We start from the raw sequence: 15,694 nt of genomic DNA, 5'->3' as shown, positions 1-15,694 counted from the left end.
ACATTTCCAGCATGTATTTAACCTTGCTTTATACATTTTAGCTAATTTGCTAGGTTTTAAATACCAGCAATACATCATTTTCATATAATTGTCTTTCAAAATATATCATCCTGTAAACTTCAAATCCCAGTTCCATAACCTCTCACATGTTGCTAGTTGTATATTATATCCAAAGTCCCTTGCCCAGTGTATCATAACTGATTTGACATGTTCGTCTTTCGTATGCCATTCTAATAGTAGTTCATACATTTTTGAAAGTATTTTAGTCTTATTTTCTAAACACTCTTTTTCAAATTTAGAGATTTCATTAGAGAAACCTTTCTGATTGTCCATCTTAAATATATCATTAAGCTGATGGTGCTGTAACCAATCAGTTAATAATCCTGTTATATCTTCAAACCTCTTTCGTTTCAACTCATGATATACTTCCATTAATAGTTCTTTATAAGATGCCCAGTTATTTCTCATTTTTTCTTCTTTTTTCTAGAGATATTGGCTCCAGTGGGGAAAATCACCATGTTGTTTTTGGTTCTAATAATTTTTTATATTTTGTCGATACTTCATAAACCGCTTTCCTTACCACATGGTACTTTAACCTTTTCGTACCAAGGTATGCGTGCCAGCCATATTTATGAATTCCATGAAAAATAATAGAGAAAAATAAGTACCAAACTTTTAGAAGACATCTAAATGCAGCCCTGTTTAGGGAAGCTTTTAATGTTTAATAGGTTATTGTATTTTAGTGTTTTGTTGGAAGCTGCACAGCGTGGCTGGGGGGACCCAGCCAGATGGGTGGGGTATAAATAATAAATTATTATTATTATTATTATTATTATTATTATTATTATTATTATTCAAAGTACTGTAACTTGGCAAACTGCTTCATCCTTTTCCATAATGAATAGTTTAGTAATTCTCAGAGAGATGAGGTAATTGTTAGTGCAACCAACGTTCAGAACTAATCATTAAGAAATTTGGAAGGCTTGCCTCTGCTTGAGCAACATTAAAAAACAACAACAGGACATTAATAATAAGGCAAAGCTATTCAAATTTTACAGGAATTAATGCAGTAGGTGGAATGTAGGTCATTATCATCTCCAAATCTATGTAAAGCTAAAGTTCAAGTGCTGCCATCTATATCTCGTTTGGATTTACACATCCAAGGCCTGTAAGATCACTTCTGTCATTTTTGTTGTTTAGTCTTTTAGTCGTGGCCAACTCTTTGTGACCCCATGGACTAGAGCACACCAGGCACTCCTGTCTTCCACTGCCTCTAGCAAGGAATTTCCCTTTCAGTGTAGCAGCACTCATGCTTTGAAACTTCCTGCCTTTTTATATGAAGCAGGTGCCTTCATTGTACTATTTTGAACACTTGTTCAAAACCTATTTGTTTTAGGAAACCTACCCAGAGATACAATGCATACTTGTTTTTAATTTTGTGGATTTTGTAAGTTGCTTGTAAGTTTTGTGAGATAATTTTGTAACTTCCTTTTTGTGCAAGTGCCTAACAATTTCAAATAATCATCACTTGTATTTTGATAATTTTATTATTTCTGTTTTTAAAGTTAGTCAATTTATCAGTATTTTTGATAAATATTTTATACTGGAGGTTATTTTGTTACTGTTGTTAAGTGGCCTATGATTTCGTTTAGTAAAACAAATCATGATACATACAGGTCTGGATTGTATGGTTTGCCCAGTGGGGGGTAGTGTGCCAAAACCCTACCTTGAAACAGAAGCCTGGACCAGACCTCCTTATGGTCCCCCCAGGGGGTGGATCTTGGTAAAATGCCACCCTGCGTGAGGCCATTTGGCTTAAGCTGGGCTTTGGGAAGGGGGCGCAAGGCCCTTGCAGGATCCTAGAGCCCTTCTCCCCAAAGCCTGATGAGCACTTGCCTGCTTTGGGAAGGAGGCAGGAGGACTCTAGGACCCTGTCAGAGCCCTCACACCTCCTTCCTGAAGCCAGTCAAGTGCTCACTGGGCTTTAAGAAGGCTCCCTCCTTGGCTTGTGTGCTGGGTGCAACTACACTGATCAAACTGCCCTAAATCTGCCTCTGATCCCCCTTTGCTTAGTAATTGGATGTTGATGAATGGCATGCATAGTCCTCTGGGCTTAATGCCTACAACTCAGTGCTGTGTGACTGTAGTAATGCATGAGGGACACAGGTGGTGCTATGGTCTAAACCACCAAGCCTCTTGAGCTTGTTGATCATAATCACTCTGTCCCATTGCACCAGAAGTGCTTTAGTCATGCTGGCCACATGACCCGGAAAGCTGGCTGAGGACAAATGCTGACTGCCTCGGCCTGAGAGTGGAGATGAGCACCACATCCCATAGTCGAATTTGACTGGACTTAACCACCCAAGGGTCCTTTACCTTTACCTTAGTAATGCATGAAAACCACTAAAGTGATTCTTCACTGACAATGAAAGATGTAACTTCCTACATCTTTCTGAAATTTCCTTACTACAAGAAATTGGTTTTGGTTTTTCCAAACCTCCTCCCCAGTTTACTCAATTTAGAATAATCTCAGATTCAGAACTTGCCAAAATTAAAAAGTTCAGAATTATGCACAGTACGGCCTCTTTTCTTCCTGTAACCTTGCTTTGCCTATACATTAATAGTTTGTGTATTGGCCCACATAGCATCCTTGGGAGAAGTGGGTTTTGTTAATGCCGCACCATACACATATTTAACTATTTGGGAACGCAAATTCTCCTCCATAGGTTTATGAAAGCAGATTTCCAACTGCAGACATCCCACCAACCCACACCAACCTTTGCTTACACCCTGACCCAGTGACTGTTTCTCCATGGGATTCAGCAGCTCTGGTTGACTATACAGTAATTAACAGCACAATCCAATGGCCCTTGCACTGATGTAAATCCCAACACAGTGAAATTTGCAGTGAAGCAAGGGCCACTAGAGCATCCTGAGAATTGTCTATGTGTTCGTTTTACATTTAAAGTATTTCATTTAAAGTATTTATAAATATATAAATATAAAGTATTTATATCTTTCCTTTTCATCCAGTAAACTTTCAAGGCCACTAACAATAATGAACAGGGAACAATAAATTAAAAACAATGTTACAATAGTGCTTTGAAGGACTCTTGAGTGTTCTTATAGAAAAGGAAGTTTTTCACATAATAATTGTACTGTAACATCCCTGAGAGAACTGAATATGTTTCAGCCTCAACCTTGGCAAAGTGTTGGCTGACCTCATCACAGAGGTCAAAAGTTTCACTGTGCCCACTTCCAAGTTCAGGAAATCTGCAAAGTTGTTCACAGCAAGCATCTAAACACGTTTATAACTGATCAAAAAGGCTTCATGCTGGTCTACACAAAGGGTACCAAATATACATGAGTTGGATAGAGAGAGAGAAAGAGCTGGCACAATAATCTCTCAGTGCCTGTGAGGCTTTTGAAATAATGGATTCATTGGTTTTGACATGCTTGCTAACCAAATTGAAATTTGGATCTAAGTTGTTGCACCTCATTAAGCAACCATACTCAAAATCAAAGGCAATTTTTTTCAATCAATGGCCTTTGCACTCAGGCTGCCAATTTCTTAAGGGGTTATCATTGCAATCAGTGGTTTCAGCACTACCCTGTAATTAATAATGTTGTCTCCCATGGGATTAAGCTTAAAGTTCTCCTGATCAGGTAGCAATGACCATTTGATAAATGACATGACAGCCTTGATGTATTATGTTCTGAAAGGTGCCAGTGTCTGATGTCCAAGAAGAAAACAACTGATCCTTGTAGTAATCTTGTTTAGCAATCTGCAACAGGGTGTGACAGATCACCATGATCCCGCTATAATCAAGAAGATTAGAGTCACACTGTTGCACAAAGGTATAATTAAGAAAAATGAAGATGTCTTAAACCTCTTTATGAACAGTAGTAGTAGATGGGAGAGGGCTTCAAAGTTAAGCGCCTTGCTTTTACCGAATAATCAGTGAGTTAATGTGTGTAGGTGAGGAGAACAGACTGCAGGAGAAGGACACACCTCAGTTTACAGGCATTCCATTGAATGCCTACACAGCATCCACAAAGCCCTCTTTTTCCTTGGTCCCTGATTGCATGAAAAGACTATCACACCTGTGCGTGCATCCATCCTATAGTCTGAATAGGCATAGGTTCACATACATATTTATTTACTTGTATTTCCTGAGAATAGGCATAAGTGTTCAAACTGTACCTAAAGAAATATTCAGTTTATAGGATCTTTTCCATGCATATTTTAACAGAGACATTTGTCTATCTTTAGAAATGTATACATTGTAGTTAAATTAGTATTATTTCCCAAAAATGTCCAGTGCAGACAGTATAAATTACCCCCAAAATTGCATGTGCCTAATGATGTGAAAGTCCGGGGGGGGGGGAGGTGGAATGAGGGGGATCTGTTTTCCCCCGAAACCTTTGGGAGGAAAATGTTGAACAGTAGCTGTCTTGTGCTCAATGGAAGAGTTGGGCCAGATGCAAGTCAATGTAATCTTTTAGAGGACATGAATATATGATTTGGAGTGATCCTAAGCTTATTTTGGGAGGTACATTCCTAGTTCCTTACCCTTTTCTAAATATTTTGGCTATTATTAGCACGGTATACCTGAAGGAGCGTATATTATTGGTATACCTGAAGAAGCTACTCCACTCCCATCATTCTGCCCGGACACTGAGGTCTAGCGCTGAGGGCCTTCTGGCGGTTTCCTCACTGCGAGAAGCCAAGTTACAGGGAACCAGCCAGAGGGCCTTCTCGGTAGTGGCATCCACCCTGTGGAACGCCCTCCCACCAGATGTCAAAGAGAAAAAACAACTACCAGACTTTTAGAAGACATCTGAAGGGAGCCCTGTTTAGGGAAGCTTTTAATGTTTGACAGACTATTGATTCTGTTGAAAGCCGCCCAGAGTGGCTGGGGAAACCCAGCCAGATGGGCGGGGTATAAATAATAAATTATTATTATATTGTTATTATTATGGGCACACATCCTCAACAGTCTGCTACTCACAAGTAAAGCATTGGGCTGGACACAATGCAACCAAATCTTTTCATGGACAGTCTTCTGGATTCGTAGGTGTATAATCTGGGGTAGCTTAAAAGCTTACTGTAGACGTGACTGCCCCAGTTCTTTCGTTGTTGTCATTGCTTGGGATTATGTAATTATGAACATTACAGAGGCCAACCAGATGTGGGAAACCCTTGAGCAAGTCCTGAGTGCAATCGTGTACTCCCCTCCTGTGGTTCCAAGCAACTGGCATTCAGAAGAATTGGTGCATCTGACTGTGAGGGCAGAACATAGCCATTGTGGCTAGCAGCGATTGCTAGCTTTATTCACCATAATGGATGTTAAGGGTCAGGGACATGTAACCTTTGGCTATTTTAGAAGTTATTTAGCTAGTGATTGCTAGCTTTATTCACCATAATGGATGTTAAGGGTCAGGGACATGTAACCTTTGGCTATTTTAGAAGTTTTCTTATTGAGCTATATTTTGAACTTCCATGCAAATAGGGAACTGGAATTAGTCACCAACTTCAGCACTATGCAACAATCACCATTGGCATGCATGATGTCATAAATGAGACCTTGTACTTAAAAGCAGATTAGTTTGTTCATATATTTGTTCCCTCACAGCAAAATAGATATTATCCTTTTTATCATTTGTGAGTATGACAGTGCAGATAATTAAGGCATAACTAATCCCTTTCCAACGATCCTAGATTATTTACTCATTGGAAATTTTATTAACCTGTCTTTGATTCATTTGATTTCTTTCCTATGGAGGAAGAAATCTATATGAAAGTCAAGATAAAAATGTTTAAGCCACTGATCTTTTACTTTCTCTCCTGCTATTCCTCTATTAACTTCTGTTCTCAAGACCATATTTTAGCCAATGAAATAAGAATTAATATTGATTTTCAGGCAGAGTCCTGAAGCATTTTTTAAAAATGCCTCTGAGTGGCTCGTGGTTTTTTTGTGTGTGTGAATTTGTGGTGTGAGCAGGGAGGGAGGAGTTGTGTTTCTGCAGTATGGGGTGTTGGGATTTTGTGTATATAGGGAAATTTGATATTAAGATCAGTGCTTTTTTTTGTTGTTGAGAAAAATAGGTTCCAGTACTCACCATGAAGTTGTTACAGTAAGTGCCACACTTTTTAACAAAAAGAAAAAAGGAGGTACTTGTACTCTGTACCCTTGAGTACCTCCTGAAAAAGCACTGATTAGGGATATCTTCTTGCTAATATGAGTTCAAATGAATGGGTTTGAGTTTGGGGATTCCCATCCGCGCCCTTTGCCTTGCACTCTAGTAACTTGACTTCTGTGAAATGGAGGTTCTGTCAAAGGAAGTACCCACCGAAGTAACTGTTTTGTGAATAGGCTCCTTTCCACGGTGTCCATTCCTCAAAATTCCAAATGTGTCCACTGGCCCAAATCTATCTATAGATAGAGTTTCTGCTCAGGTTTTGTGATTCATATTTGTTCCCATCTTTCTACTGCACATTGTAGCGGACAGCCTTGGATGGAATTATGAATTTAGTTGGTGTGGAGGTTGCTTTTATATGCTATTTATATAATTATATTAATTTGTACAACTGACTGCATAAGTAGAAGCTAAATATAGAAATGCAGTTTTCTTGTGATTTGGGTTGGCACATCACACCTAATCAAAAGGTTACTGTGTAATTAAATCTCACTACACAAGTAAATGCTTTAAAATACTTAATGTATATTTATTGTCTGTATCAGCTTTTAGGGTTTGCTTACACAGTGGAAAAAGTGCACTATGAACTTTACATCTTGGCAAGACCATTGAAAGAAAAGGAAGGGAAAACATCTATTGGAATGACTGCTAAGCTTCCTAGCATAGACCAAACTAGCGTAGTCATTTGTGTTGAAGACACACAGGTGGTGCTGTGGTCTAAACCACTGAACCTCTTGGGCTTGTAGATTGGAAAGTTGGGAGTATGATTTCCTGCAACAGAGTGAGCTCCCGTTGTTCTATCCCAGCTCCTGCCAACCTAGCAGTTTGAAAGCATGCCAGTGCAAGTAGATAAATCGGTACCACTGCAGCGGGAAGGTAAACAGTGTTTCTGTGCACTCTGGCTTCTGTCACGGTGTTCCGTTGTGCCAGAAGCGGTTTAGTCATGCTGACCACATGACCCGGAAAGCTGTCTGTGGACAAATGCCTGCTCCCTCAGCCTGAAAGCAAGATGAGCACTGCACCCCATAGTCACCTTTGACTGGACGTAACCATCCAGGGATCCTTTACCTTTACCTTTTTACCTAGTCATTTGTGTAATAAGGCTAAAAGACATGGGTCTTTCTCCTGGTTCATTAAGATTCCTTTGCAAAAACATTCCTATGTGAAGCTTCTGCATTTCTTGACTGTATTCTCTATTTCTCTCTCTCTCTCTTTCTCTCCCTCCCTGTCCTGCCCCATTTTTCTAGGACTTACTGCTGCAGCATCCCTTGTGTCTTTGGCATGGGCTTTGGCTTCCTATCAAAAAGCACTTCGTGATTCCCGTGATGACAAGAAACCAATCAGTTATATGGCTGTGATAATCCAGTTCTGCTGGCATTTCTTCACAATTGCAGCCCGGGTGATTACTTTTGCTCTCTTTGCCTCTGTTTTCCAACTGTATTTTGGGATCTTCATCGTCCTCCACTGGTGCATCATGACCTTCTGGATTGTCCATTGCGAGACGGAGTTCTGCATCACTAAGTGGGAAGAGATTGTCTTTGATATGGTCGTTGGGATCATTTATATCTTTAGTTGGTTCAACGTCAAGGAGGGAAGGACACGCTGTAGGCTTTTCATTTACTATTTTGTGATCCTTTTGGAAAACACTGCCTTGAGTGCTCTTTGGTACCTATACAAGGCTCCTATGATTTCTGATGCGTTTGCCATACCGGCACTATGTGTGGTGTTCAGCAGCTTTTTAACCGGCATTGTTTTTATGCTGATGTACTATGCCTTCTTTCATCCCAATGGACCAAGGTTTGGGCAGTCACCAAGCTGTGCTTGTGAGGACTCTGTAGCTGCCTTTACTCTTCCTCCAGAAGTAGCATCAAGTACTTTAAGGTCTATTTCTAATAACAGGAGTGTCACAAGTGACCGGGATCAGAAATTTGCAGAGAGAGATGGGTGCGTGCCTGTTTTTCAGGTGAGACCTACTGCACCTTCTACTCCTTCATCCCGGCCACCAAGGATTGAAGAATCTGTCATTAAAATTGATCTCTTCAGGAACAGGTATCCAGCATGGGAGAGACATGTATTGGACAGGAGCCTGAGAAAGGCCATTTTAGCTTTTGAATGTTCACCTGCTCCTCCACGGCTACAATATAAAGATGATGCCCTTATACAGGAGCGGTTGGAATATGAAACAACATTATAAATACAATTTTTAAAGAGAGCTCAATGCAGCGGCTACGATACATCCAAAATAAAAGGGTGGCAATAGGGCCGTGGCAATAACTTAACTGCATTCTACAGCAGAGCAGCAAGATGTAATAGTATCTGGCTACCATCATGATTATCATTTGATCCGCTGTCCCACAGTCTGTTGGTAGTACACCTATAAAGCAGCAGCATCCAAGAGCCTCAAAGAATCTGACTGAGAAATAGACCTAGTCCAGTTACTTCCTATTTCTTTCAAAGTGCACTGCACAGTATTTAAAAGTAAAACAGGAAGGTTTGAATGAGTTGCATCAACATACTAGTTAATGCATTTTTATTTTATTTTAGAGAAACTTCAACTATTGGTGTTTGCATAGTCATTTACAAAATGAAGAAACAGTCGGGGGGGATGTCAAAATAACTTATTTTGTAAAAGGCAAAGTTACTGTTAAGTGAACTCTAGTTTCTATAAAAGAAATTATAAAAAAATATTATTCTCTGGTTTTGAATAGGTAAATCATAAAACATTTGCAAAAGAATTACAATTTGAAAAAGACATTAAGGATTTTTTCTGAGTCTAGAACTAAATTAAATTCTAACTGAGCAAAATACATGTGTTGTAATCTAAGGAGCTCTTCATTTTTATATATTTATTTGCTTTCTTTTATTCTATTTAACAGAAATATTATACATACAATTTCAGGGATTTGGCATTTTTGAAACAGAAATTCTATGCAGATGGCTCCCCAGCTTTCAGCTAGTCTTTAGCAATGTTAATTAAATGATAATCATGATTAAATTTTCAATTAGAAAAAAAGAGTGAGACACAGAAATGGCATGAAAACAAGAAGGTATATTTCCTGTAATTGAACTTTTGGCGATCATATTCAGGACAATATTAAGAGATGAACAGACTTTTAACTTACATTTTTTTTATGGGATGCATAACTCTGTGTGAGCAGAAGATGTCATAAAAAACCACAATGTCATACCCTTCTAGTGCCAAACATTGCTGTAACTGCAAAATTGATATTATTGTTTGAGGGACAGAAAATGGGTGGCACATGTACTTAAGCAAGAAGCTGGGAAGAGCAATCATACTTTCCAAATTTGCAGACATCACTATTTGGTCCTTCTTAAGGTGAAAATTGGCTACTTGTCTGTAAGTATCTAAAGTAAACATACATTAAACCAGGCTGTGTGCATCATGTCCTTGAAATGGCCAAAACCTGTTTCTCTGTGTTTGGATGTTATGAAAATGAGCTTCAGAAAATCTCTGGCTCATGGGCTCCTTCTCCTACTCCCACACAGCTGCAAATAGATCAGAAATTTCCACTTCCATCTTAGACTGACCATAGCTTACCATGTCATCTGAATGCTGAACTATTGTCAGTGATTATGATCAGTTGAAACCTATGGTTTGAAGTTGGCTGGTTTCAACTAACCATAGTTAAGATTAATATGCTGTTGAACTCAGATATGTTTCTGAACATTTTCTCATTGCTATGTTGAAGAAGCATGGACAAGGGAAAGTTTTTTTTAAAAAAACTTGATCATTCTCATATTAGCATTACATCCAAACTATCTATTAAAAGTCACTTGTACAAAAGTGCTTTTGCTTACAGGCATTCAGGTATGAAATACTTCCCTTGGCCAAGCTAATTGTATCTTTCCTTATGTTAAAAGTATCCCTTGATGGTGCTTTCAGTTGCATTACAGATGCAAGTCAAAATTTGATAGTATTTTTTAAAAAACAAAACCAGGTGCAAATTGGAATAACTCATGTATTACGCCAATATTTTTCTAAAGCAAAACACAGTACACAAGGTTGTTACTTTTTATAGACTTTGATTTTTTTCTCACATAACTCATTCTTTTTAATAGCTTCAAGTTTTAAAAATAGTCCACAAATTATATCAGCTGGCCCTTTGTACATTGACGTGACCATGTACTCTTGATGCCATATTAATTTGTTTTGCAACATAATAGCATATGAAAGCCTCTATGGGTACTTTTAGAATATTCTGAAAATACTGAAGCCTTCAAATGAGTGTTTCAAGTACAGTGCAATGTGTATATTGGATATAATGATAAAAACTTATTTTCCCCTGAATCTTTGAGAGAATTATAAAAAGCTTCAGAAATAAATTGCAAAGTTATGGTATGATGAACAGACTAGGAACATGAAGGAGTGCTGTTTGAATAGTATGAGATCTCGCTGAAAATATGGTAAGATCACAGTTTTCATGCTTTTAATTCAGTACATCTTCTAGGTATAAGCAAGTCATTATCTCACTATGCATCTGCAATAGGTCAGAACAAATGGTTACCACAACACAGAAATAATCACCCATGATGGCTTTATCATGTGCAGATCCACACTATACATTTAAAAGCATATTCAATTCACATTTAAAGCACCCCAAATGAATCATGTGGCCCATAATTTTCACCCATTTTCAGCACAATTAGCAAACCACAGTTTCTTGGGGGTTTTTGTGGGAAGTCCTGTGTGTTGAGTATGCTTTAAATATACAATGTGGACAGTGCAGATGTTTCTCTCAATCCACCCCAATAATTACCAATTTCAGGTGTGCACTTGCAATGGAATATAAACAACCATAGTAAGAAAAATGGAATATAAAGAACTAAAATAAGCAAATATTGGGCATATGGCAGAGACTGTTGAACAAATGACTTGAAGGTAGCCAACTTGTTTCCTGAGAAACAATCATGTGTAGATGTAAATCCCATTCAGAAGAGTAGGACACAACTGGAAATTTCCATTTGAGCATCACTGATCTCAATCCAGCCCAAATTAAACCAAGTCCTCATATATGAACTGGTCTGTGTCTGACCAGCTGTGTCAGCAATGAGGTTCTTAAGATATGGCCTGTTGTATCCACACCAGCTGCATGTCACTAGATTTGACTTGGTGTTGGAGAAGATATACTACCTTACATTCTGGATAAATTTGTCACAGAACAGAAGAGATTGTAGTCTGGTATGTTAATCTTCAGCATCATGGAAATTAAAGACAGGCCTAGTTCTCACAGATGTGTTAAACCTGTGTTTGAGCTGTACTACACAGCATTTTTCAAATTTGGGTCACCAGCTGTTTTTGGACTACAATTCCCATCATCCCTAGCTAGCAGGACCAGTAATCAAGTGATTATGGGAGTTGTGGTCCAACAACAGCTGGAGACCCAAGTTCGAGAAACGCTTATTAGTATGCAGATGGAGGATCACACGACTTAAGGCTCCTTCACACAAAAAGGTCCATATACAAAAATAGATGCCAGGAAAGCATTCTAGCAAAGCCATTCCCCCCAATACATTAGTGTTTCATGTAAATGGGATCTCTCGTATGAGAGTGAAGAGGGGAGACAGAATGTTATAATGCAGTATGAAATGGTACAACCCCAGATACAAGATTAACTATCTCAGAAGAACTAGGCATCATGTCTCTGCTGTGCATTCTGGTGGTGCATAAATTTAGTCTTCTCTGTTAAAATATTATGGGGGGTATATTTTTTTAATCTGCAGGTATATGAAAAGCATGTTTCTGTTGGTTGGAAGTTCAAGGTATTTTGTTCTACCAAGACCTAAAAATAAAATATCAGTGGTAATAATAGTAATTATGAATCAGTAGTAAATATTTACAGCATTCACAAATTAGCCCATTATTCCAGTTTCTGAGGTGCCAGTATAAACAAAGCAGCCATATGTAGGTGATGTTGAAATTTCATATTCGGCACATGAGATCTTACAGGGAAAGTGCTACCTACTTTCCAAATCAGGTTCAACAGGTCCCTATTCCTTTTTTGCAGATTTTGTTTTATCCAGCTCACACCCAGCTAAGCTGAAGACATTAAATCTGCAGCTGTTTAATTTTAAGTTGGATAGAGTGGGAGCAACACACTGTGACATGTTGTACTAGGAAAACTGATCAAGTTAGAAAGATATCATTTGATAATTATTCCAATGTAAGCCAGTAGTGCCCTCCCAAAGAAGAGCATTCATACAACTAATTGCTTCATTAGCCTCTAGTGAGCAAAGGAATGCAGAGAACAAGTGGCAGGTGCATTCCTGTTTGGGAGGAGGGTGGCTATGACTACACATGTTTACATACATCTCTCTCATACACATTTTTGTATTACTTAATTACAGTATCTGCACAACACATAAAGCCTTATAAATTGTCCCTCCTAGCTATCACTTGATTTGGCATTCCCCATGCGTGTCAATCAGCTAGTGGCCTGGCACAGCATCAAAGCAGATACACTGTAACTTTCTTTCACTCTGAAACAGGATTCTCTTGGTCTAGATACATCTTGTACTAAGCAGTATAGGGCTTTATATCCAATTAGCGCCCTTGCATGTGATCCATTGGGAAGTATCTGCTAAAGAAGAGGGGGGAATTTTTTTTTGTGAGTGCCCCTTCCCCATCTCTGATCAGAGCTGCTGACATTGTGGTAACCAATTTTAGGAGATGAGAGGCGACTAGCAAATGAAAGTGGATGATCTCCAGCACTTGTCCATTGATTTCAGTGTGTCTTCTCAGAGGAGTTTTCGCTCCTTGACTCTTGTCTTCTGAAATTTGTTCACATGTCAGGAATCTGGCTGTAATGTAATGGTGGAAGTCTGCTGTTGCATCACTTCCTCCTTTGCATGTCAGGAAACAAAAAAAAAATGTATACATCCTAAGGAAAGTGGTTCTTCCAAACCCACTGTGTCTGTTAAGCATCTTCAGAGAGTACATTATGTTTTATATAATGGTAAGTTATTCATAAATCAACAAGCCTACACTTTTACATGTTGGCATGGTATAACAGAATTGAGAAATGTGTTGAACTCCTTAATTATTTTTAATTGCTCACTCTTTCACAGGAAGCTTAAATAGAAATCAAGCATTTGATTTGAATAGCATAATTAGGTAATTTTTTTGCATTCTCACATTTTTGGCAAAGCCATGTATTTTTATTGTTCATTGTTAACTTTTTTTTCTTTTTCACTGTGTATGAGAGAGATTTTGAAAACCTAACCTGAAAATTTATTCAGAGATCACATTATTTATTTGCATGTTTCTTCGGTATTCATTGTCTATTTTTGTAGAGCTTTCTGGAGTGAAACAACCCATTTCAAAAAGCAACTTGTGAACTACTGCCAAAATAAATTAGCCATGCAACCAAAACCACAGTTTGATGTATAACTGATAGAGTTGCCCAGCAAATTTATACTCTCAAAAACAGTTCTAACTCCCTAGAATAGCAGCACTATTCTTTGGGATGGTCTGTGGGTGACAAATGGTGCCTGTGTGACAGGCTGAAAAGGTTTTGTGAAGAAACTGCATTTCTCCTCTCACTGAGCTTCAAGTCAATCACAGTTCTTTTAAACTGAGGGTTTTCAGTAACATATTTTACCTTACGAGAAAGCAGTAAACATAGGGTTGAATAATATTTTTAAGTAAGTTTGCCCATCCATGTTGCTGAAAATGTCAAAAAGTATACAGATTCTGTTAGCATTGAGATTTTCTATTTTGTTTTGACGGAAAATGAGAGTGGAAAGGAAAAGTAGCTTTAAAGGCAGTTTATTATTTGTTAATATTGGTCACGCATTAGCAATAATATAGTAATGTGATATCACCAAAAGATGTTTACTGTTGGCAAAGGTATTGTGTTATTGTGTATTTATAAATTTATAGAACTATATAAAAAGTATAGGGTGCAGTTGAGAAAGGATTCAGAGTGATCTTTCTTGAAGGTTTCTTTTCTCTCAGTTGTCGTTTCCAAAGTGGCTTTTGTTTAAAACAAAAAACCAAGAAATGATGTTTGGATCCTAATGCCCTTTAGACAAAAGCTTCTTTGGAGGTGGTGAGGGAATCTAGAACCAGCCCTACCAGTAGCAAATAAAGCAGCCACTTCAGACAAATAACTGGATGTTATGAGAAGGCAGCAAATTATGACTGCTGTATTTTTGCTGCCCAGGAGGGGGAGACGTGCTTGTAGGATTTTCTTCCTCAGGCATCAAAGTAACTTAACCAGCCTCAGCATGCGTGTGTGACACCAAAATATTTTTCACCAGCCCTGGCTGAAGCCCTGTGCAAACACATGGGAGAAGGAGGAGAGAGAGAGAGAGAGAGAGAGAGAGAGAGAGAGAGAGAGAGAGAGAGAAGCATCTTAACTGACCCTGCGTGTGTAGATCTTACACACACATTGGACCAGGACACAAGGCACAATCCACACATGGAGGTTGATGTGGGGCCTGCCCCCATGATCCCACTTCTCCTTCCAAATATGAGTATACTTATCATTATCTGAACAAGTATGCTTGGTGGGGAGGGGCAGGCACTTCTGGCACTTACTTCTTTCTCTGCTCCAAATCTTCCCCCAGTGGTCTTTTCCCCCTTTATAATTTCAAATGAATATTTGGTCTCCAGAAAGCATAAATGGCATCAAGGTTCTTGATAAGTATGTTTAAAACATAGCATGTTTTTAGCTCATCAGTGTGCTGTGGGCGGCATTCCATTCTTGCTTACAGCTCAGTTATAAACTCTAGAGGCAAGATGAGTTTCCAAAATGTCTTGCTTTTAATGTCAACTTATGATTTTTTTTAATTCTCCAGAAAGCCATACATGTAGCATGCCTCATTTTGCTTGTTCCCATTTGTACAGATACACACATTTGCAGGCAGAAGGTCCACTTTTATCCTTAAACTGCCCATAACTTTCTGTATAAGAGGAGATATTTGCAAACATGTTTATGCATTTTAAAAGTGTACATTATGCTCTACTTTGCTAGCAAATATATATTATTCACATCACTTAAGGCAGAGACTGATAACCTTTCTGGGACCCATTTGTAAACTGGAAAAACTATCATAGGCACAACACACCACCTGTTCTATTGGCTAAGCAGAGCTCTTATTTCAAAACTAATTTCAGTTGGGCAGGGAGGAAACCTTGTGGGCACCAGGAAAGGCCTCAGTAGGCACATGTGTGTTCACATTAGCAATCCAGTGCATGTCTAATCAACAGTAAGCCCAACTGAGTTCAAAGGCGCTTACTTCAAGGAAGGTATGTATGTATAGGATCATAACCCATAGAATCACCTGTTATGAAAAGAAGAAGGTTTAGATTCTGTGTTGTTGCCATATAAATGTGAATAAGCATTAAAAAGAATGAGCAGGGGAGAAATCCATACATTTAAAAAAATATTAATTTCTCAGAGAGATCTTTGTGCTCCTTGAAAATTATTGCCATCAGTTTAATGATCTTTTAAAGGTGGTGTTTCCTGTT

The 15,694-nt window shown here is 38.5% G+C and overlaps 1 protein-coding gene across 2 annotated transcripts in view; it reads left to right on the top strand.

The window, feature by feature from the left end:
- The window catches only part of XKR4 (XK related 4), a 134,988-nt gene extending 123,374 nt beyond the window's left edge, over positions 1-11,614 (top strand). For both annotated transcript variants that reach the window (XM_083747779.1, XM_083747778.1), the window contains one exon: positions 7,449-11,614. In XM_083747779.1, the coding sequence (XP_083603905.1) occupies positions 7,449-8,395 (947 nt within the window). In that variant the 3' untranslated portion in view covers positions 8,396-11,614. The remainder of the gene's footprint in view (positions 1-7,448) is intronic.
- Positions 11,615-15,694: the final 4,080 nt, after the last annotated feature.

This window comes from Podarcis gaigeae (genome assembly GCF_964106915.1).
Source record: "Podarcis gaigeae genome assembly, chromosome: 7".
In the NCBI taxonomy this organism is placed as follows: domain Eukaryota; kingdom Metazoa; phylum Chordata; class Lepidosauria; order Squamata; family Lacertidae; genus Podarcis; species Podarcis gaigeae.
The sequence above is the reverse complement of the archived record's forward strand: the minus strand, read 5'-3'. Positions and strand labels throughout refer to the sequence as shown.